Source organism: Cryptococcus neoformans, assembly GCF_000091045.1.
Source record: "Cryptococcus neoformans var. neoformans JEC21 chromosome 9 sequence".
NCBI classification, from domain to species: domain Eukaryota; kingdom Fungi; phylum Basidiomycota; class Tremellomycetes; order Tremellales; family Cryptococcaceae; genus Cryptococcus; species Cryptococcus deneoformans.
In genome coordinates, this window is record NC_006694.1 from 552501 (window position 1) to 573123 (window position 20623).

The 20623-nt window shown below is 47.7% G+C and overlaps 8 protein-coding genes across 10 annotated transcripts in view; 3 read left to right on the forward strand and 5 right to left on the reverse strand.

The window, feature by feature from the left end:
- Positions 1-451, reverse strand: part of CNI02000 (glycerophosphodiester phosphodiesterase, putative) — a 2706-nt gene extending 2255 nt beyond the window's left edge. The window contains exons 1-2 of one of the 3 annotated variants that reach the window (XM_024657817.1): positions 241-451; positions 1-162 (exon numbers count right to left, since the gene is read on the reverse strand). The exon at positions 1-162 is cut by the window's left edge and continues 128 nt beyond it. The gene's annotated coding sequence lies outside the window, so the exon portion shown is untranslated. The other 2 variants (XM_024658736.1, XM_572837.1) reach the window with 2 other exon arrangements.
- Positions 452-1140: 689 nt separating this feature from the next.
- On the reverse strand, positions 1141-3630 carry CNI02010 (conserved hypothetical protein). The gene is made up of 10 exons (XM_572983.2): positions 3444-3630; positions 3351-3381; positions 3248-3298; positions 3127-3190; positions 3010-3063; positions 2732-2960; positions 2534-2674; positions 2389-2481; positions 1840-2328; positions 1141-1792 (listed from the first exon to the last, which is right to left on the reverse strand). The coding sequence occupies exons 1-10, from the start codon at positions 3563-3565 to the stop codon at positions 1291-1293; spliced, it is 1776 nt and encodes a 591-aa protein (XP_572983.1). The 5' UTR covers positions 3566-3630; the 3' UTR covers positions 1141-1290.
- A 246-nt stretch (positions 3631-3876) lies between these two features.
- CNI02020 (chaperone, putative) lies at positions 3877-5443 on the forward strand. Its single transcript, XM_572659.2, has 4 exons — positions 3877-4123; positions 4170-4270; positions 4327-5198; positions 5253-5443. The coding sequence occupies exons 1-4, from the start codon at positions 3942-3944 to the stop codon at positions 5307-5309; spliced, it is 1212 nt and encodes a 403-aa protein (XP_572659.1). The 5' UTR covers positions 3877-3941; the 3' UTR covers positions 5310-5443.
- On the reverse strand, positions 5212-7784 carry CNI02030 (aspartate kinase, putative). The gene is made up of 7 exons (XM_572658.2): positions 7567-7784; positions 6992-7514; positions 6846-6941; positions 6605-6794; positions 5985-6538; positions 5700-5934; positions 5212-5633 (listed from the first exon to the last, which is right to left on the reverse strand). The coding sequence occupies exons 1-7, from the start codon at positions 7707-7709 to the stop codon at positions 5527-5529; spliced, it is 1848 nt and encodes a 615-aa protein (XP_572658.2). The 5' UTR covers positions 7710-7784; the 3' UTR covers positions 5212-5526.
- A 1318-nt stretch (positions 7785-9102) lies between these two features.
- On the reverse strand, positions 9103-10740 carry CNI02040 (dihydrodipicolinate synthase, putative). Its single transcript, XM_572656.2, has 6 exons — positions 10549-10740; positions 10255-10494; positions 9912-10200; positions 9782-9860; positions 9378-9719; positions 9103-9327 (listed from the first exon to the last, which is right to left on the reverse strand). Exons 2-6 carry the CDS (start codon positions 10433-10435, stop codon positions 9190-9192), a joined length of 1029 nt encoding a protein of 342 aa, XP_572656.1. The 5' UTR covers positions 10436-10494; positions 10549-10740; the 3' UTR covers positions 9103-9189.
- Positions 10741-11135: 395 nt separating this feature from the next.
- CNI02050 (hypothetical protein) lies at positions 11136-14829 on the forward strand. Its single transcript, XM_024657818.1, has 12 exons — positions 11136-11535; positions 11627-11660; positions 11710-11789; positions 11849-12619; positions 12668-13061; positions 13112-13213; positions 13265-13561; positions 13615-13705; positions 13765-13883; positions 13936-14137; positions 14185-14317; positions 14370-14829. Exons 1-12 carry the CDS (start codon positions 11257-11259, stop codon positions 14718-14720), a joined length of 2853 nt encoding a protein of 950 aa, XP_024513463.1. The 5' UTR covers positions 11136-11256; the 3' UTR covers positions 14721-14829.
- A 428-nt stretch (positions 14830-15257) lies between these two features.
- CNI02060 (mandelate racemase/muconate lactonizing enzyme, putative) lies at positions 15258-17347 on the reverse strand. Its single transcript, XM_572835.2, has 7 exons — positions 16668-17347; positions 16413-16619; positions 16283-16362; positions 16136-16232; positions 15935-16085; positions 15749-15879; positions 15258-15696 (listed from the first exon to the last, which is right to left on the reverse strand). Exons 1-7 carry the CDS (start codon positions 16985-16987, stop codon positions 15366-15368), a joined length of 1317 nt encoding a protein of 438 aa, XP_572835.1. The 5' UTR covers positions 16988-17347; the 3' UTR covers positions 15258-15365.
- Positions 17348-18068: 721 nt separating this feature from the next.
- CNI02070 (nicotinamide mononucleotide permease, putative) lies at positions 18069-20547 on the forward strand. The gene is made up of 7 exons (XM_024657819.1): positions 18069-18142; positions 18223-18833; positions 18891-19063; positions 19119-19418; positions 19474-19737; positions 19792-20104; positions 20157-20547. The coding sequence occupies exons 2-7, from the start codon at positions 18622-18624 to the stop codon at positions 20392-20394; spliced, it is 1500 nt and encodes a 499-aa protein (XP_024513522.1). The 5' UTR covers positions 18069-18142; positions 18223-18621; the 3' UTR covers positions 20395-20547.
- The last annotated feature ends 76 nt before the right edge of the window (positions 20548-20623 follow it).

A 20623-nucleotide genomic window follows, 5' to 3' on the forward strand; every position in this document is an offset into this window, starting at 1 on the left:
ATCTTGCGACCACTCGTTTCTTACGTACTGTACGACCTTGCGGTTTATTACCCAACCAAACTCTACAAGGTAGGCGATAGTCGTCGACCAAAGAGTAACAGAGAATAACCGAGGTAGACGACAGTCGAGTGTGGCTATGTATGATTGTTGCAGAGGGGATTACTGTTGATCAGCGTCAAACGCTGCCCTATGCAGATCTGGAACATGCGTTCCAGAACATTTGATCAATGAGAAACAAACTGGTAAAGGATGCTGATGAGCGTTTCCTGGAGCTCTGAGTTCGGTTGTCTGTAAGATGATTGAGACGACGAAAAAGTCAAGCAGGAAAAAGAGGGCACTCTTAAATACGCAGCGTGGCCCACCAGGAAGAGGATTAGCCGATTTAATTATTTTATTAGGGGGCGATGAATTTGTTGTCGTCGTCCCATCGGCCCTACTAGAAGATAGTGATGATGAAGCGTTATCCATATGCTACGATGTGCGTGGTCTGTGGTAGAGGGCCTTCTTGCCCGAAAAACGGTTGGGCCGAAGCCGGGCGTGACCTAACCCGTCGTTCAATTCTCCCCAAAATAAACATAAAATACAGGGCCAAGAAGGACAAGTACAGCGGTAGCTGACTGCTGCTCGTGCTATATGTAGCGTACTACTACAACTACTACTTGTATTCTGCATGGATCATATAGTACAATTTAAGCATTTCTAGCCCAAAAAGGAAGAAGTGAATTGATGAGCGAGGAATCATTATTGAGTAGTAAAGATGACTCATCAGAACAGCTCAGAAATCATCAGCAGGAAAGGGATGATGTCGGCAATAATAATAAATACGTTACTACTATAACAACAGCTCTACTCATAATTATATAATAAGAAGCCGTTCATGATCATTTACCCAACAACGCCTTCGCCGATGCACGTTCTTAATTTAAGAGATCTCAGCTTCTCAACTTTATGACATACAACACCAAACTGGATATTGGCGACGTAGCTTAATTATGATCCACGACCTAGAGCTGCATTTTATGATGATTTGTTGGAATTCCCGAATCATAGTTAATCACCGATGGAACGAAACGTTGACGAACGTGCGCTCTTGCAAGGACTGGTTAATCCTCACTTGACAGCATTTTGTTGGTAAACCACATCAAAAATGTACATGTACTACCCAATCCGCCGATCATTGCCACAAAAAGCCTGTCTCCTGCAAGCGCCAACAGCGTCCAAAACCAACAGATGAAGAAATTTCATGAAACTACTGCGTTCACTTCCTTCGGTCTTTTGTCACCTTTTCACCTACTCCATCTCGGTGTCTACACCACTCGCGTTAACAGCCCCAACTTCTTCAGCAGTGAAACCCAGCCTGGCACCTTTGCTCTTCAGATATTGTAGAACCTCCCTACCACTTCTGGTCCCTCCTTGCTTGACCCATCGGCCCGTGAGCTGTTCTTCCGCTCCATCTTGCTGACTCTGCTGTAAGACTTTTCCGCCGAATTCCTCAGCCAGCCAAGTCTGTGCCACGACTTCTTCACCATTCTCCAGCTCCAAGAGGAGTTCTGCCAATTCTCTAGCAGCTTGGGCCCGGACGCGAAGGATGTGTTTGACAAGAACACGAGACGAGAGCCGCTTGGGCTTCTGATATTTCTCCGGGGGGGTAGCTGGGGGAAGGCCAGCGACTTTGGGAGGGTCAGGAGCAAACAGCGAGTATTGAGCGACAAAGTTGGGAAGGGGCATTTCGAAATCGCGAGGAAGCCAAACACCGACTACAAGTCGCCAGGCGGCAACGAGACGCTTCATACTTGATATATTTATTAGTTGGGCACTAATTATTGACACTAAACTCACGCATCGTAATTTTCGTCGATAAGGGCAGAATGATACCTGCCCAAAAGCCAGACGGCCCCAGCTGCCATCACGGTACCCAGTGTCCAATTCCTGAAGACAGCCCAAAGACTGAAGAATAGTACTGGATACGTTAAGAAGCTGAGCAATAAGCCAAATGTGATCTTCATCTGCGCTTGAGTCTCGAGCTCATCCTCCACCAATCTAGCTCCTAGGATACCAACAATGTAAACGGGAATATGAAGGAGCATTGGAACAATGAAGAATGGAAGGCGAATAAGACAAGCGATGGAATCTTTGATCAAAAGCCAAAGGGTGCTGAAGCGAGAAGGAAGTGAAGTTACAGAGTCGGGATTGAGCTGCCGGGGAAGTTTTAAGCCCACAAGAGCTGCATTAGATAAACGTGAAGACGTGAGCAGGCGCTGGTAGGTTGCAAGCAGCGTCTTGAGGTTCTCGATCTTCGAGTTAGGGGTGCAAAAGAGATCCACCAGGCTGTCGAACCCCGTGTTAATCCCGTGTAAGAAGTCAACCTTGTAACAGAGAACGACATACGTTTGTGAGACTTGAACATAATCAGCAAGAGATAAGTCCGATTCCCTTTCCCACAAGAGTTCTCTGGCCATTTGAGCAGCAAAGGCAGTGTCCCTAATTTTGGCAATCAATGCCTGCCACGTTGCGTATAAAACAAGGAACATACCAGTCGGGGCAGTTTACCGTCATCTTTCTAAATTCGAGGGTAATTGCCTTTGTCAGATTCTTGACGGCCACCTTATTGGCACCTGGTTCATCGCTGAGGAATTGTGATTCAAATTGCTCCATGGTAATGGGCTTCCGGTAGCTAAACCAAGTGGTGATAAGACAAGATCTATTGAAAGTTCAACGACCGGTGACTTACTGAACCACCACGCGACTTCTATACTTCGCCTTGTCCACGTAGGCAATTCCTACAGGGACGACGACGGCTTTCTTGCCTTTTTTCGCCCCCTTATTCTCTTCGGTCCCTTGTAAATAGCGCACATATTCAAGCGCTGCCCATGAAGTACCGTCTTTGAGAGGAATGATATGGGGTTCAGTATGAGAGGTACCCTCGGGGAAAACACCGATACACTCTCCAAGAGCCAAAGCTACAGGCATCGAATAAGATTGGAAACTGACATGGAACAGGGCAGTTACCTTCAAATGTCCCTCGAAAGAGCATTTGGTTGTTTCTGGTTGTTCTGTCCACCGCTTCAAATGCAGTCAGGCACCATTGTTCTGACCAAATCATATCCGCTTGACCCTAGCACATACCGATGTTGCCCGCATTGTGGAGCAGCCAACCAACTGCCGGGTTCTTGAACAGAGAGTCTTTAACCTAAAACGTTCGTTAGCTCATATGATCGGATGAAGGGTTCCGAAAGAACAGACAGACCCAGTAGTGCATGAGGTGTCCATGCGGAACAGTGTTGCTCAACAGAGCAGGCTATGTAAGCCACAGTCAGTATAAAACTTCAAACTACTATTCATTGCCCTACATCGACGGCCATGTTGGCATGGGTACAGGCACTGGCAGCTGAGTCAGCATCACAACGCCTTCCTCTTGCAAGCTTGGACCGCGGGAAACCCACAAGATAATAGGTCCTTCGGTCGGGACATTCTCTGCGCCATACACTTCGATTTCGCGGAAGAAGGAACAGATGGCTGAGTTGGCAAGGGCCACGAGGGGTTTATGGGTGAATCCAAATGGCATTGCGTGCGGGCAGCTATGAGTAGAAGAGCACTATAAGAGATCGAACGAGGAGATGGAAGATCTATATACATATATGATCAGATGGCCGGGACAATGTAATACGTAACGCAACGACAACCGCGCGCCGAGCTCCGCAGAACCACTCCTCTCAGGCACAGAGCGGGTTATCTGGGAGAAATTACATAAAAATTGATTCTTAAAAATAAATAATCAAGAGAAAAAGTGGTTATTTATTATTTAATTATTAAAGTTCCATGACGGTGATGGCCGCTGTTTTTTTTATTACTTTTTTTATCTTCACCGTGAAATTTCTTCAGAAGAAGATACCACAGCTAATCTAGTCGCGCAACTCTCGATTCCATATTTACAAGCCACAATGCCCACAAAACCTTCAACCGAGCTTGACGCCGCTGTCCTCGCATACCTTGTCAAGCGGGGCTACACCAAAGCCGTCAAGTCACTTGAAAAAGAAGCAGGTGTCAAGCTTTTGCCAGGCCAGGAAGACAAACTTGAGAATGCTTGGGCTGCCACTGATGTAGCTGCCGTTGCTGCCACTTCGTGCGTCTGAGATTCGCATCGCAATACTGTACTAACCATTGATAAGGGATGAGGCCGAGGACTCTAGCAGCTCTGAATCCGAGTCCGAAGACTCTGATTCTGATTCTGACTCTGACTCTGACGATGAGAAGTCAACCAAAGCAGTTGGTGGGTTTCGTTCCATACCGTCATATGGTGCAGATTAACTAATCTCTATGCAAAAGACCCTGCCACCGTCCCTCTTCCCGAGTCATCCAGCTCTGAATCTGGATCGGATTCTGGTTCCGACTCTGATTCTAGTTCGTCGTCTTCTGGCTCTTCTTCTAGCAGCTCAACCTTGAAGTCTTCCGGCAAGACGTCGGGATTCCTGGACATTGAAGCTGAAGTTTCCAGCGACGAAGAAGTGAGCAGTGATGAGGAGAGCGAGGACGAAAGCGAAAGCGGTAGCGAGAGTGATTCATCCAGTTCAAGCTCTTCTTCTTCCTCCTCTTCTTCTTCTTCCGGCTCCTCTTCTTCTTCCGGCTCCTCTTCTTCTTCCGGCTCCTCTTCTTCCTCCAGCTCCTCCTCTTCATCTGACTCCTCATCATCTTCTAGCAAATCAAAGTCCGAGTTTAAGGAAGAACAGGAGGCTCGACCTGTCATCGGCAAGCGCAAGGCTAGATCTCCTTCTACTTCCTCCTCTTCTTCTTCTTCATCATCATCTTCCTCATCCGCTTCGGAATCTTTACCAAAGTCCCCTGCTGTCACTGTTGTGACCACCAAAAAGCGCAAGCTCGAGGACGGGACAGAAACCATCACATCCACTGCCACTATTACTCCAGCCCCTAAAGCAAACAGCAGCAGGGAAACTAGCACTCCCGCGAGCGCCGTCGGAACTCCCGTCGGCGGCAAAGGGAAAAGGGTGCAGGGACAAAGATTTGAGAGAATTAAAGCCGACAGTGTTACTTTCCATGACCCAGGGTTGATGGACAATTCTTTCGAGGCTAGGGAACGTACGGGTGCCAATGCTAACGACTATGGAGCCAAGGCCTCAAGGGATTTGATTGTCACCCGTGGTGCTGGTTTCAGGAAGGAGAAGAACAAGAAGAAGCGTGGTGTGAGTACCCATGTCTAGTTTGGCTGCATTTTGCTAACAAGAAACGAATTACAGAGCTATGTCGGTGGAGAAATCACTCTTCAGACCCATAGCATCAAATTTGATGACTAACTTCCAACCTAAACCATCTCTGGGATCCATCCCATCACGCCTGTCTTCTTCGTAGAGTTTTAAGAGTTTTAGCTGTTTGTATAATCATTTTTATTGATATTTTTTCTTCGGCCATGCATCAAACTGCATAGGAAAAAATCACATTGGTCATAAGGGCATTTATTATATCAACGGATTGTCTCAGAAGAAAGACTTTTGCAACAACTTCATGAACGCTCTATTGAAGCTGCAAGCCCGCCATCTCCGTTGCAGGGGATCTGGGGTAAGAGAGACAAGATTCGTGGATAACATTGAGGGCCTTGATAGCATCCTTGTTCTCAATCACTGAGCCATCATGTATCAGCTCTGTGGTTTTGATTCTTTCGCCCGAAGATTAAAACGTGGACCTACCACAGCTGATGTTAATCTCGCTTGCACCCTGACTGATCATCTCAATGTTGATCATCGCCCGCGCCAAACTGGCAAACATCAAACCAGCACTTCCAATGGCATTCCTCATATTACGTCCGACAAGAGAGAGGATAGCCATGTCCTTTGAAACAGTGACTTCTCCGATTTTTTCGAGATCCTTGACAAGACGCTCCAAGCGCTTTCGGTTGAGGAAGTCTTGCATAGCCATGGATACCTGCCACGAGCTGTGAGAAAAGTTTTGAGCATAGAATGATAATGGCTTACATGCACTTCACTGGTGCTGATCAAATCAACAACGACACCGGCCCTGTCTAGTGTCCCGAAGATCCTGGCGAGGAAGCCGTGAGATAATGTCTTTCTATTAGAGTGAATATTGAGGACGATAATCTCATCCTTGATGGTTACAGCAGTCGGCATTCTCTCGTCAACACCTTCAACAATCCTTTCGGCCTTGGGAGGTTCAGTGTCCAAGCCTCGGGGGAAGCCTAGGTCAGGGTAGATAACTGTACCAGCGCCAGAGGGATTCTCAACATTCTTGATCCTGATAGGGATCCTCGCTCGGATGACTTGCTCCATGGTGAAAGGATGGATAACTTCTGAGCCGTAATAGGTGAGCTCGGCAGCTTCGTCTGGGGTGATGATGGGTACTAGACGGGCAGAAGGTACTTTTCGAGGGTCTGCGGTGAAGATACCATCGACCTCCTTCCATACTTGCAATTCGGAGGCTTTCAGGCCAACGGCACAGAGAGCTGCACAAAGATCCGTATATCCACGACCGATTTGGGCAAGAAGGGAGCCGGGGACAGGGCCAAAGTAGCCTATACGAGGGATTAGTTAGAGATCGGAAAATTGTCGGGGTCCTCCATGCGCCAGTAAACACTCACCGGTCACAACAGGAACCCTTTGGCCACATTCTCTCAGTCTCTCACCCAATCTGAACGAAAGCTGGTCATAGAATTCTTGGCCAAGCTGCGCGACTCCCTGATCGCCAGCATCAACAGAAATAGCCTCACTGGCTGCAGACATGGACGCATCAACGATGTTGTCGAGAACAACGAGCTCAGAGTCCACGCCCTTCTTAACCATCAGCGTAATGTGCTGTAGTCATTAAAAGAAGACACTTACCCTATCTCTTAAAGCAGCAGCGACGATCTTGCACGCCAACCGTTCTCCGGTACCGACGATGGAATCTTGGCTTCTTGGACTGATCTCGTCAATGATCTGGGCATGATGTATTAGAGATATGCCATGCACTGTATAGGTAAGCGCACCTGAGCAGCATATAGGAAACTTCTGAGGCTTTCGCAATCCCTTTCAATCTCTTCTTCAAGCTCATCACGCAATGGACCCTCCTTCAATGATGCCCGAGCAGCTTCCAAATGGCCCTTCTTGATGAGATCCACAGTTGCATGGAACGCAGGTTCCTGACTGACGGATGAATCTTGCGAGGGTGTGGCCGGACTTCTGGGAGGGGATCGGCTAGAGCTGCTTTGAAAAGGGCTGGGGCTGCCGGATCTTCCGAGTTGAGGCTCGAGCTGCGAGAGTGAAGAAACGGAAGACACCATGGAAGTAGACTGGTCCTTGCCAAAAAAGCCTGAACCAACACGTTTGGGGTAGAAAGGGGTGGCTGTGCCTGACATAGAGCCAGAACGGCCGTCACCGGAAGAAGACAGCGCCGGCTGAAGAGCTTCTCGGGAAGCTTGAAGGAGGAGGTTCGTGGTACCGAGAGACTTGGTCTGCGTAGAACGAGCCGAGCAAACGATAGCAACTTTAGAGCCATTGTCGATATATGACCTGTAAATAAGGTTTAATGAGTATACGGTGAATGCAAGCCGTCAACACGTACCCGACGATTTTGGTGATGTTGTCCAGGCTTTTACCAACCGACGTCCCGCCGTACTTCTGGACGACCCAGGGGAGGGTTTGGTCTAGCGAATTGCGGACGAGGTCTTCAAGGTATGGGGCGGTGGGTGTGGATGCTGAGGACATGGCGTGGGAGACTTGAGGGGGGAAAGAGGACAGAAACGACTCGAGATGGCGGGCGGTGAACGAATAATCAACAAATATCGGTCCAGTGAAAAACAGGGAATCAAAATCTCGAGTCATTTCGGATAATCGGCTGTTGCGGAGATCCCATGATCTCCGTCAGGCAGATAACGGCGGGCTTCCTGAAATTCGTCACGTCTGCTGCGGCCTGTCCTTATTAAGTTCATTTCATTTCATTTCTCGTTCGTTTCATCATCATATCTCATCAAGAAACCCAATAATGTTCGCCGGACTTTCCTTTGCAGGCGCATAGTCTACGGGAAGACCAGTCAACTTCTTTCTACCATCATTCAGCACGGAGTTTCGATGCTAAACCTCGCCAAACTTGCGCGAAATGTGCTCTTTGAGGTCACCAACCCCCCAAACCCTATTATATTCCTCATTGAAGACCCATTTCACCGTTATCCAAGATTTTCGGAGCGATATAAATGGTCTTCATTTCTAATTTTTCTGGCAATACTTAATGAAGACTCTTCACCTTGTCTTTGACAGACTCTGAGATGGAAGGCTCTAAATTCCAGATGCGCGACCATATGTGTTGTTCTTTCGCAGCCTCAATTTCCGTCAAAGCGATAGCCCACACTTTCATTGTCTTCTTCGTAGCAGATGGTGCGATGTTGAGACCCATGATGTGAAATGTGGTAAGAGCACAGGATAATTGAGTAATTTTTTAGGAGGGTTTCTTCTGGGATGAGTTGACTTTGTAGGCCATCGCCAAGGTCCCTAGTCCCCCCAAAAAGTCGAGCGTCGCTGAGTTACTTATAAGAAGGAATAAAAGAAAGAGAATAAGCGAAAAAGAAGCAAATAAATAGCGAGAGCGAGAGAAAGCCATCAAGACACATCAGGAAAATGAGGCGAGGTTTATGTTATATAGCAGAGATGTTGCGTAGTAGTGAGAACCTGCGAAGATGAATTCTCACAAACCGCTTATACATACTTACAACCGTTCCATCCGCTTTTTGACCATTTTCATCGCCTATCCCAGGTACGTCAGACCCTAAACAGTACCACCACCATTACCACCCGTATTATCACATTTTGTAGTCTCTATCGCGTTGAAGCAGTCCTCTTCAAAAAAAAATACAACTCCTTATCTTCCTGCCGATCGAAAAAGGAGGGAACAGTAATGGCACCTCCAAACATGAAACAATAGCCCTTATCTTTCCCTAAATTAACGTAAGGTATGATAAACCCATCATACATATAAAGTCATGATGAGATGACGACTTCGTTGCCATATACAATGAAAGGAGGAGCTATCTCAGCGTGGTTGAATAATTTAGATCATCAAGTTGTTTTGCATCTCCACGGTACCCCATTATTTAGAAGGGAACTCCCAAAACATTTTTAGTCAACATGCGAGATGGTCAAGGAAGCCAGCAGCTCTCAAGAAGGTATGTTACATATTTAATCCTTGCATGCGTTACAAAGACTGCTCAAACTCCCAAGCGCCCTTGAGATCAACTTCAATCAACTTCTTAACGTCATCAGAGATTGTACCGAGGGGTAGTCGGACAGCACCGCCCATACCCTTCTCGACATAGTGGTCGAGGAAGTATTTCTAACAAGAACGATGAGCGATTGCCATGATGGGATCGGCTGATTACTCACCGTTCCCTGGATACCGGCCTTCACAATAGTCCAATCAGCCTCTGCAACTCGGTCTTGCAACTCCATGGCTTCAGCGAGCGCCTTGGAGTCGCCCTGAAGACCGGCAACAGACTTGTCCCAAAGTCGTCGGATGGTCTTGGGAATGGTGTTACCGGTACCAGTGATGCAACCAGTGTGTCGGGAAACGAGGGCAGGAAGGGTGCTTTCCGAGAAACCGGGAAGGACCTGGAACTGGCCGGTGGCAGTGCAGCTCTTAAGGAAGCTGCCGTGCTTGGCGAGGTATTCAGGGGACTGAGTGTAGGCGGCAATTCGGTGACCTTTACCGATCATAGCGCAAGTGAGCTAGTAAAAAGAAAAAAAAAATCAGATTTGAGAGAATAAGAAGGTAACGTGAATCGACGAACCTTAACACCAAAGCAGTTGGGGTGGTTGGAGAGTTCGATAATCTCATCAGAAGTCAAATCGATGCCGGCAGCAGCTCCACTAATAGGATATGAGTGCGGCTCAAAGGAATATAATCCTAATTGCACTTACGGGAAGTTGTAAATCATGACGGGAATAGGAGACTCGTCAAAGACCTTTCGGAAGAAGTCCTTGATGGCCTTACGGTCTCGGCCCATGGCAAAAGAGAAGTAGCCAGGGGTGATGACTATGGAATGGCTCGCACCGGCCTCGGCAGCCTCTTTAGTCACCTGGATGGTTGTCTGGGCAGATCCAGCTCCGGTACCAACAAGGAGCGGCTCGTTGACAAAGCCAGCATCGTCGAGTGCCTTTCGCACAACAACAGTGCACTGTTTGCGTTCTTCAGGAGAGAGATGAGAAGCTGAAATTGAATCAAAATTAGACTATGCTCATTTCTCACACTTGTGTGACTGACCTTCTCCATTGGTGCCGAGCAAGACGATACCAAGACCGGCCTTAGCCAATCGGACGGTTTGTTTAGCCAATGCTTCGTAGTTGATACTCTCATCGTCGTTCATGGCAGTAACCAAAGGGACTGAAGGACCGCCCGCCCAAACTCGAGAAGGCGCGCCGCTAGAGGTATTGTTGGTAGTCATGACTGGAGGTATGTTTTTCGAGTGGATTTGACTGAGCTTTAGAGGGAAGAGGTGCGAGACTTTTATTGAGGTCAATGACTGGTCGTAGCCTATATGGGACTATTCTAACTTACCTCGTGAATGAATTGACAAGAAAGACAAGAAAACGAAAGCAGATGTCTGTAATTATACCCTGCTTCACAAAAAGGCGTTGCTGCAACCAGGTGGGAGGATCCTCGGTCAAATACGAGCCGGGCCTCACGGGCCGATGCCGTCTTATACCGGCGCCACGAGCATGTGTCGGTCTTTCTTCGCCCCTCCTACAGCTACCGATCCTCTTTCGTCATCATTTTGTTGTTGGCTTTATTAGGCAATTCACGGATCATGGTTGCCTGAAAACGGGGCCGCAAATATGTGCTTTCATTTCATTGGAATAGAAAAGGGAGTCCTCTTCGATGGGAGCAAGCCTCCATCTACGCTTCATGCAGCATGAGAGGGTATAATTAATTATGTAGTACTTAAGGAAAAATAGCTTAAAATGATGAACAACAAGCGCGTCGGCCTATGCCGTATTCGAGACAGCTCTGGTCAGGTGGCTGCGGCTATGTTCGGTCCGATAACCGGGGGGATACCAGCCACTGTGGGGTACCGCGGGGGGAAATCGTATTATGGGGGAGCGGGGTTATTCTTCGGCTCTTCCGCTGGAACGACGTTGTTACTCCTTCTCTTTCTCAAACTGGACATCTCGCAACTGCATCTCTTCCTCCTTGTTGTTGCTCCATCCAGCCACTACTGTCTCCCAATCCTGCTACACTCAGTCCATAGTGGCAACTACAGCTTTCATGTTGAACCCGTCAGTGGCTGCAACGTTTGCCGGGGGAAACAACTACCACAGGGGTAACTCCGCTGCACCTCTCAACATGCTCTCCCATCCGCCCTCCAGACTTTCTCCGCCTCCAGGGGCGGATATATACGGCGTGACAGCATCTTCATCAAGTCAACAACTGCCAGTGGCAGGTTCTTCCGCTACGTATCCCACACAGCTGCCTCAAACAGCCGCACCGCTCACGGATACGAAGAAGCAAGGCCAGAACCTTCCTAAACGAGGTTACCGGGCATGTGTGAGTATCCAAAAGGCCCAAATTCTTACAATCAAACTGACATGAGCCTATTGCTTGCTTCTGATCAATCGGAATCACCTGAAATCGATAGACCAACTGTCGACTCAGAAAAGCTCGTTGCGACCGTGCGTGACCCTTTCTTCCCAAAGTTGAACGTGGCTGAGACCAGGGTAGTTGGGGATGTAAACTCCCCGTCAGAACCTCCCTGCTCGCGTTGTCGAAGGGAGCAGCGTGACTGTGTGTTTCTTCCTAGCGTGCGTCAACATATCACATCTTGCGACCTTTCGACTGACAGTGTGTTTGGTGCCGCCAGAAACGGCGTCGCAGAACATCTGTAGCTGACCCTGCTTTACGGGAAGAATCTTTGGATCTTCCACAGACTGAAATCTATCCTGTCCAAGCAGCAGCAAGGCCATCAAGTGCCAATGCACATTCAGGCGGGGCTCAAGGGGCTCCCAGCGTGTCTCAGTCTCTCAGTCAACAAGGTCCCCCTCTTGCCTCTGCCTCATCCGTCAATTCTTCTTTCCCCCAGCTTCCTAAGCCGGCGGCCAATAAGGATGATTCCTCCAGCAGGATGCCCTTCACTCAAACCGGAATCTGGAACGAGACAGTGCAACAACCCACCAGTACTGAAGATCAAGGTAAACAACAGGTGTTTCCTTCTTCTGCTACATATCCGACCATGCATTCCGTGGGCTCAACTCAACATCACACTGACACCACTACTCCAGGCTCATTGGGCGGATCATCTGCCGCTTCAACCACCGCTTTGTCACCACAGTATCGCACCAAAAAACGGAAAACTGAGCCCAGCAATCGAAAGATTGTCAACGCCAACTTGAGCAACGAGATGGATGCTTTGGAGATCCTGGCGAATGCTGCAACTGATGGGGATGATGAGGGAGAAGATGGTAAAAGGAAACAGCCACACGATCCGAAGAAGGTCACCTGGAATGTTGGAGAGCAATACAAAGCGCCTATGAGGGAGTTGAGCGATTTTCATTTGATAAAAGCTGGCATTTTAGACGAACATGGTCTTCATGCCATGGTAGACAACTTCTTTCGGTACTATCACCCAGCACTTGTACGTGACATATAATGGGTCTTCGTATCACCGCTGACTTTTTGGCAGCCTATCTTCCAAACAGCCCGTATCCCGAGGTGCAGGGAACAACTACTCGATCTCGCTCACAATGATAGTTTCCTTCTTACTTGTATAGTCGCTGTCGCGTCTAGACATCCGTCTGATAATCGATACAAAGATGTTCATGACAAAACATGGGCAGTGATTAGAGACGCCATGAGCGATTATTCTTTCACCGGTCTACCTGGATCGGTTGGTTTTGTAGAGGGAGTGCTTCTTCTTGCAGAACACCTCCCTAGAGAAAGGGGAACACCCCCACGAGGAACAAGTGTAGATATGCTTGCCGGACCTGGGACTGAGTCGGCTGGAGTGCATGGCACAGACAACAGGAGAAGCTGGTCTTTGATCGGCTTGGCCATTCGTGCGGCATATCTCCTGGGGTGTGAGTATGATTAATAGCATGACATGACCCGCGCTAACGTTTACGTCTAGTGGACCAAATTTCGTTGGAGATTGACGAATCCAGTCGTACTCCTGATGTAGAGCGAGCTAGAAGTGTTTGGACCTGGTGTTATTTATATGATCGAACGATAGATAAGTATTACTTCACTTCATCAAATAACCTCTGGCTAACATTCTCGGCACGTCTTCGAACAGGTCTCGCTTTCTGGTCTAGAGGTCCTGCTCTGTGTTTTGTGGGCTATTCTCACATATCACAAACGGGAGAGGTAGCTGCCAGACTCAACTTCCCTCTGCAATTATCTCCTGGGGCAGAGCTAGATGGGAGAGCTCATGATGACTCGGCATCGCTTATGCAATCCCTTGTGGAGCTCACTCAAGTGATGACCAACGCCCATGACATCCTGTATCCAAGCAAGCTTAGAACAGAAGTGTTGGTCAAACAGGGAGAGTACTTCTTGTTCTTGGACCATTTCAGGCGAGGTGCGTTCGGTCTATCGTTACTGGGGACTGTAAATATTAATTTTCTTTTTCAGCTCTTGACAGCTACCGTACTATCTGGAAACCCAAACAATGGTCGAATCGTACTCTTGAAGAGTTAAGCTGGATGACATTTCATTACGTTAGGTGAGTAAACCAAGTATAGTCTCGCGATACAATGATTCGGCTGTTGATGTTTATCGCAGATTGTACATTTCTTCATTTGGATATTCGGCACATATAAAGAGAGCTCAATGGCGTGGAGATAAGGAGGCTTCGACCGGTCGAGATGGCTCTCGACAGGCAGTGCAGATATTTCCTCGAGGTATGTCTGACAGTCAAACCTTACTCGGATCAAATGCTGATAAAGCTCTTAGGCTCTGCAACGTCCCCCGATGCTCTTTACATCTATGATTCCATTGCAGCTGCCAACGAGATTCTACATATTTCTCTGCGTCTTGCGCAAATGGGTAGTCTCCGTTATCTTCCTTCCCGATATCTCATCAACATATCGTATGCCGCTGTCTTTGCGTTAAAGAGCAGTTACTCTGGCGCTGTAGAAGAAAAGGATATGCATAGGTAAGCCACATCGCAGACTTACTGAAGATCGCGCTAAAGCATCGCAGAATCAGAGAATTAGTCGACCATGTGTGTACGGGATTGGTGCTATCCTGTCCTGATAAGGACCATCCGGCCGTTCGTTACGGACAAATGTTGAGAATGCTGGCTAAACGACTGGAAGAGCTCCATGATGCGAGTGTAAGTCACAATTAGTGCCTCTTTAGACCTGTGTATTCACGTCCTTTTGTAGGCGGTTCCGTCTCGTTATCCCTCGCCTGAGCCCGTCGAAACGACTTCCAACTCAAATGCATCCCCCCAAGCAAGCCAAGACCAACCATCTGTTTTCCCTTGGCCAGCACCTCCCAACGCTTCGACCGAGCATAGCGCCCCTACTCCAGCTTTTCAACTTCCCCCCTTCCCCGACATGTCTTTTCTTACGAACAGCCAAGTTAATCCCGATTACCTGGGCGAAAATAATACGTCGAATTCAGAGAAACAAGCAGCAATGTTTGACTATGAGGACACCAAATTTGATTTCGATCTAAAGGGTTTCTGGGATGACTTCTCGCTAGGCGAAGGAAGCGGTTTTCCGTTTAGATGATCACCTAACTGACAGGCTGTTGACTCGAGTGTAACCCAGTTAATGCCTTTTTGACTTTGTAAATATAGAATGACGTCTTGCATGTACATATCTATGCCATCTCTTCTCGTACCCACTTATCTGGTCTTATCACAAATGCCTGGCTGAAAGACGAACAACTATCAGATGACCTTTCAGTACTTCTTGTATGTACTGACGACAACATGTTTAGATACGAATGCGTCAGAATGAGGGTCCCTTCCTTTCGTAGATTTGGCGATATATCAAGCTACCGTTGTCGACCTGCATTCTTCCACTAGATAAAAATGGTGCGTAGTCAGAGGATGCTCAGAGCTGAAATTCGGTAGTTAGATTTTTCATGACATTTGCTGTCCGATAGTGGTGGTTTGTATGTTGCCTGACCGCCCATGCCGCGAAAACCTACATTTCAAGCTATCCATTACGTTAGCTTAAAACTGAATAATCGAGGCTGTTAGGCAACACTATGCTTTATAGTAATTATACTTGACCTCTGCCTTTTTCCCCAGTGAAGGAAGTAAGAATTATCAGATACATGGCATAACTACAATGACGCCTCTCGTGTTCAAAAGGATTTTATAGTTTACCTTACGGCCTCAAATAGTCTATGATCAATCAATCAATCTCTTACCACTCTCGCATCGCACCATCTTCTCCTCGGAAAAGAGGATTAATCCACGGTTCGAGCTCAGCCGCTTCAGCTGCCTCCTTCCTAATCATATCTTCGTTGAGTTCAATGCCCAAACCAGGAGCAGTAAGCAGCCCGATAGAACCATTCTCGATGTCGAAGACTTCAGGGTTGAGCATGTAGGACAAGAGGTCCTTGCCCACGTTGTAGTGCATCTTCAAGCTCATTTCGCAAATGACGAAGTTAGGCGTTGAGAAACCGACATGAAGAGAGGCGGCGAAGGCCAAGGGACCGAGAGGACAATGAGGAGCAAGACCAACATCGTATGCTCTAATACACATTCAATTTTCCGTCTCAACCAGGAAAGACGGGCACAACTCACTCGGCCATGATAGCAATCTTTTTTGTTTCAGAAATACCACCAGCATGAGCAATGTCGGGCTGGATGAGGTCGATACAGCCAGATTCAAGGTATGGTCGGACATCAAGACGAGTAAAAAGTCGCTCTCCGAGCTAAACGACAAGAGTTAGTCCAATTACGATGACGTACGCGTGCCAGGCTGCTTACAGCAATGGGAATGTTAGTCTTGTTGTACAAGTCTTTAAGCTCGTTGACATGCCCTGGCAAAAGAGGCTCTTCAATGAAGAAAGGTCTGTGGGGCTCGAGGCCAGCAGCAAGCTGCTTTGCCATGCCTTTATGGACTCGACCATGGAAATCACTACATCCAATCAGTTCCCATTACTCACGAAGATAGACAGACACACTTACAGTCCAGCGTCAATACCAACTGCCTTCACTTCTGCCAGTCTCTTTACAGTATCATCGAGAGCATGGGGGGAATCGAGCCAGCCAATTGATTCGGTTGCTGTATGGTTATCAGCATCCGTAATCGGATATGTTTGCATGAGAACTCACCATTCATCTTGACAAAGCGGAACCCCTGTTCTTTCCTGGCCTTGGCCTGTTCTGCAACATCAGAGGGTCGGTCACCACCACTGCGAGTGACTTATTAGCCCAATCATTGTCAAGATTTTGAAGGACTTACACCCAGCCGTAAACATCACATCTCTCTCGAACCTTGCCGCCGAGCAGTTCCCAGACGGGGACGCCGAGGACCTTGCCCTTGATATCCCAAAGAGCGATATCCACACCACTCATGGCAGACATAAGGACTTCGCCACCTCGGTAGAATCGATGTCGGTAAAGGTAGGTGTAAATTTCCTCAATGTTCATAGCATCCCAGCCGATTAATCTGCACATGGTAAGCACGTATGTTTGTGAAGAACAACAATAGGCTCACCTTCTGGCAATGTCTTTCATACTACCTTGTACGGCTTCAGTGTGACCTTCCAGAGTTCCTTCACCCCATCCAACGACACCTCCTTCCGTTTCAATTCGGACAAAGAGCCACCTCGGACGCACGTAGAAGGTTTCGATCTTCTTGATCTTAGTGGAGCCAGCTTGGCCAGCACTAGGATGAGGCTGTACTGCGAGTGAGCACTGGAGGCCCTTGTTATATTTCAAGGCCAGGTCGGAAGGAGGAAGGTAGACTGCCTCCCGGTCGGCTTTCACGGATGAATCGGTGGTGACATTCACTGGCTGAGGGGGGTTGGCAGACATTATGGCTAGATGATTCGACAGGTCTTTGCGGGTAAAAAGTAGACAGTAATGGGATTAGACTTGCGTTTTGATAGTGACGTTCTTTATAAAGGTCGGCTAGACACTCGGACTTGGAGCGCGGTCGTCGAGCAGAAATTCGGACCGAAGTTACCGACGGCAATTGATGGGCCACCGTCTTTCTTGCATTGGGGGGCGAATCAAGGTTGACAGAGGTCTAACGAGGTAACGGTTGGTAGGTGATGTACTCTTCCCATCTCTGAGATGGATTGTGCCCAGCAAGGTATATAGGAAGGCAATTTCTGCACGAGTATGCTCTGCTGCAAACTACAATAGCCTACTAACTCACAAGGAACAATTCTCTTCTTCAACCGCCGACCTATTTTCCAACACCGCCGAGTACCGAGATACTACTGACCGCGCCTCCGTCTTCAACGATTGCTTCCGTTCCAAGTCAATGACGGACTGCGCCGTCACAGAAAGCGAGCGGGATCATTCACGGATATCGCATATTTGCATACAATCTGATTTTGGAAGAAATCGGGTTGCTGCTAACGGACACCATTCCTATAGTGCATCTCTTCTTAATATGGGACACGCTCATGCACAAATAAGGGGATCTATATTGCTCTCTCTGTTGGGGCTGAAGAATTGAATACAATCATCACGCGCTCAAATCTACATTAACAGCCCGTCTGGCCTTGCGTGAGAGGAAGACGGAGCTCGAGGACTCGGCTGTCTGTCGGTTCTCGCCGATTTTACGGTCCATTCCGTCCTCATTATTCCAAATCCATCATCATGACTTAAGATTTGCCGATTAGATAGGTCTTCTGCGGAACAAGGAGAGTAGTGAGTAACAAGCAACAAAACCTTATTCCCATCCGTTTGGCTTGGCTTCATTCCTATGTTCAAGCGTGTGGCCTACGTATCAGAAGATTTTTTTCTTTCCTTATAACCTTTGAATGGTGAATTCCCGAAGGTCTGCAGCAGCTGACAGCAGCTGAGCACTCAAAATTAAGGCAACAGTAATAAAGACAAGTAGCAGGGAAACGGAAGACGTCTTGTATATGTAAGACAACAACAAGTGAGCTGATGCCGACAAATGCCATTAAATACCGAAACCTTCCGCAAAGTACCGGCACTGGGCAGCCCATTCATGTAAGTGATTTTTGGCCGAATATTGCTGCTCTCCACATACTAATTTTTTTCTGGTCCATTTTTTCCTTACTTGTTTCAAGGCATTATGCCCAATCAATCTTCGCTCCCCTGAATCGTTGATGCTCAAACACAACACATTTATCACCCGAAGCATTCCGATTTTGAATCCGAAGAACGGAATTCCTTTATTGTCCCTTTCATCCGGCTGGGCAACCCTTGTTTATCTGCTGCCACCAAACCAGTGGCCCCGCAGGGCCCAACACCGATGCGGGGAAGCTAGGAATCAAGTATGGGCCTCCAGGTACCCGGTACCAAGACAGAGAGAGGCAAAGGAAAGAAGGTTGTTGTCGGCTGCTTCGACTACGCCCTGGAGCTTACATATATAATGCCTCCATGAGCTCTTCAAATCCCCATTCTGCTTGATTCCCCAACCAGAAATACCCGTCCCACATCCTTTTACCATATATAACAGCAACACTATGTCGCTTGAGGAGAAGTTGAGTCAAGAACACCTTGATCGGGTAATTAGCGAGAAGGACAAACTCGATGATGGCGTCGACCGTCACCTTGCCGTCAAAATCCCGGAATCCTTGGTTGGACTCAGCCCTGAAGAGGTCAACGCTATTGATAGGAAGGCAACATTGAAGTTGGATTTGCTCTTAATGCCAGTATTGATGGCCCTTTACATTCTGTAGGTTGGGTTATGGGCGTGCATTGACCAGGAACTGACTCTCGAGTTCTACACTAGCAACTATCTTGATCGACAGAATATTTCTTCAGCCAAGATCGCCGGGATCATGGACGACCTTGGACTTACAACAACTCAGTACAATACATGCGTCGCCGTGTTGTTCGCTGGATATGTTAGTCTTCAGATCTTTAGTAACATCTTCGCTTCAAAAATCAACTACCCAGGTGTCTGTAAGTCTATAACCTCTCTTTGGGTTCACAAGCAATGACTAACGTTTTTGTCCAGACATTTGTGTTATGTGTGCTATTTGGGGTGTCATCTCTGGTTGCACTGGTGCCGTCCAGTCCTATGCCGGTCTTGCTGTATGCCGTGTAGTACTTGGGTTCGCGGAGAGTGCATTCTTCCCCGGTGCTGTGTACCTCAACTCCTGCTTCTACACCAAGAAGCAAATGGCCCTTAGAACAGCCATTCTGTACTCGGGATCCCAGATCGGAAACGCTTTCGGTGGTCTTTTTGCTTTGGCCATCCTCAATCTTGACGGTGCCCATGGTCTTGAAGGTTGGAGGTGGCTCTTCATCGTAGAAGGTAAGCAGGTAATGGCAGTATCCATCGAGCGTAACTGGTCGCTGATAGGAAACAGGCGTCTTGACTGTTGGTCTTGCCATCATTTTCGCAACGTTCATCCCCAACAAGCCCGGAACCATGAAATGGCTTTCACAGCAAGAAAGAGACCGCCTCACCTATCGATTGGAAGTTGATAGATCATCCAAGGATGCGACAGATGAAGTCACTGTTTGGACTGCTTTCAAAATGGCCTCATGCGATCCTAAGACTTGGCTCCTTTGTGCAGTTCTTTACTGCAATTACATCGCGGCTTCGGTCACCAACTTCTTCCCTGTTGTCGGTAAGTGGATTTCTGTTGATGAATTTTGTTTCTAAAGCTAACAATTGTTGACAGTTTCTGGCCTTGGTTTCAACCGAACTGTGACCCTCGCCATCACTTGCCCTCCTTACGTCCTCTGTTGCTTTTCCATCTTGATAATTGGCTGGCATTCCGATAAGAAAAATGAACGAACACTTCATATCATTTGTCCTTTCTTTATCACCATTATCGCCAATATCCTGGCTATATCGACTACAAAGATTGCGCCACGATATGTTGCTATGTGTCTTCTTCCTTCCTCATTTTATGGTGCAACCTGCTGTGTGCTTTCCTGGATCAGTTCGTCCATCACAGGTCCTGCGGTCAAGCGTGCTATCGCTATTGCCATGTAGGTTAAAGTTCAAAGTCCCACATAAGATCTCGCTGAATAAATGCCACAGTATCAACGCCGTTTGTAACACCCCCAACATTTGGACATCATATCTCTATTACGACGCTCCCCGTTACGTTGCGGCATTCGGAGTGGATTTGGCCGCCAGTGTTTTGACTATTGCTTTCGCAGCGTTAACTTACCTTTATCTCCGTCGCCAGAATAGCAAGATTGAGCGCGGGGAACCTTTGCCTGTCTCGGGTCCCTCTGTCGTACAACTTGAGGCTGGCTTTAGATATCAGTTGTAAGAAGCTGAGACTTTGTGAAAGACAGCCTATTTTAGCAGTCCGGGTTTAACACTACAGCTATATATCATAATAATTGGGTGCTCAGTTGGGTTCAGGAATATTTTGGTTTCAAATACTGAAGGCTTGTAATGTTAAGAATGGTAGTTATCATTGAAAAATATGCACTCCGTGTATGTTTGAACAAAAGCCCTTCATCTTGAGGTTAGTGTTAAGAACAGCAGGAGACGGA

Coding starts and splice junctions, on each gene's coding strand:
- CNI02070 (XM_024657819.1), top strand. CDS start 18,622: ATGTCGCTTGAGGAGAAGTTGAGTCAAGAACACCTTGATCGGGTAATT. Junction 18,834..18,890: donor TTGATGGCCCTTTACATTCT/GTAGGTTGGGTT, acceptor GTTCTACACTAG/CAACTATCTTGATCGACAGA. Junction 19,064..19,118: donor AATCAACTACCCAGGTGTCT/GTAAGTCTATAA, acceptor GTTTTTGTCCAG/ACATTTGTGTTATGTGTGCT.
- CNI02040 (XM_572656.2), bottom strand. CDS start 10,435: ATGACTACCAACAATACCTCTAGCGGCGCGCCTTCTCGAGTTTGGGCG. Junction 10,201..10,254: donor GCTCGGCACCAATGGAGAAG/GTCAGTCACACA, acceptor ATTCAATTTCAG/CTTCTCATCTCTCTCCTGAA. Junction 9,328..9,377: donor AGGCCGGTATCCAGGGAACG/GTGAGTAATCAG, acceptor CGTTCTTGTTAG/AAATACTTCCTCGACCACTA.
- CNI02030 (XM_572658.2), bottom strand. CDS start 7,709: ATGTCCTCAGCATCCACACCCACCGCCCCATACCTTGAAGACCTCGTC. Junction 7,515..7,566: donor AACATCACCAAAATCGTCGG/GTACGTGTTGAC, acceptor CCTTATTTACAG/GTCATATATCGACAATGGCT. Junction 6,539..6,604: donor AAGGGTTCCTGTTGTGACCG/GTGAGTGTTTAC, acceptor TCCCTCGTATAG/GCTACTTTGGCCCTGTCCCC.
- CNI02010 (XM_572983.2), bottom strand. CDS start 3,565: ATGCCATTTGGATTCACCCATAAACCCCTCGTGGCCCTTGCCAACTCA. Junction 3,382..3,443: donor ACCGAAGGACCTATTATCTT/GTGGGTTTCCCG, acceptor CTCAGCTGCCAG/TGCCTGTACCCATGCCAACA. Junction 2,961..3,009: donor CTTTCGAGGGACATTTGAAG/GTAACTGCCCTG, acceptor CGATGCCTGTAG/CTTTGGCTCTTGGAGAGTGT.
- CNI02050 (XM_024657818.1), top strand. CDS start 11,257: ATGTTGAACCCGTCAGTGGCTGCAACGTTTGCCGGGGGAAACAACTAC. Junction 11,790..11,848: donor ACTGTGTGTTTCTTCCTAGC/GTGCGTCAACAT, acceptor TGGTGCCGCCAG/AAACGGCGTCGCAGAACATC. Junction 14,318..14,369: donor AAGAGCTCCATGATGCGAGT/GTAAGTCACAAT, acceptor GTCCTTTTGTAG/GCGGTTCCGTCTCGTTATCC.
- CNI02020 (XM_572659.2), top strand. CDS start 3,942: ATGCCCACAAAACCTTCAACCGAGCTTGACGCCGCTGTCCTCGCATAC. Junction 4,124..4,169: donor GCTGCCGTTGCTGCCACTTC/GTGCGTCTGAGA, acceptor ACCATTGATAAG/GGATGAGGCCGAGGACTCTA. Junction 5,199..5,252: donor AGAACAAGAAGAAGCGTGGT/GTGAGTACCCAT, acceptor AACGAATTACAG/AGCTATGTCGGTGGAGAAAT.
- CNI02060 (XM_572835.2), bottom strand. CDS start 16,987: ATGTCTGCCAACCCCCCTCAGCCAGTGAATGTCACCACCGATTCATCC. Junction 16,620..16,667: donor ATGAAAGACATTGCCAGAAG/GTGAGCCTATTG, acceptor TACCATGTGCAG/ATTAATCGGCTGGGATGCTA. Junction 15,697..15,748: donor AAGATTGCTATCATGGCCGA/GTGAGTTGTGCC, acceptor AATGTGTATTAG/AGCATACGATGTTGGTCTTG.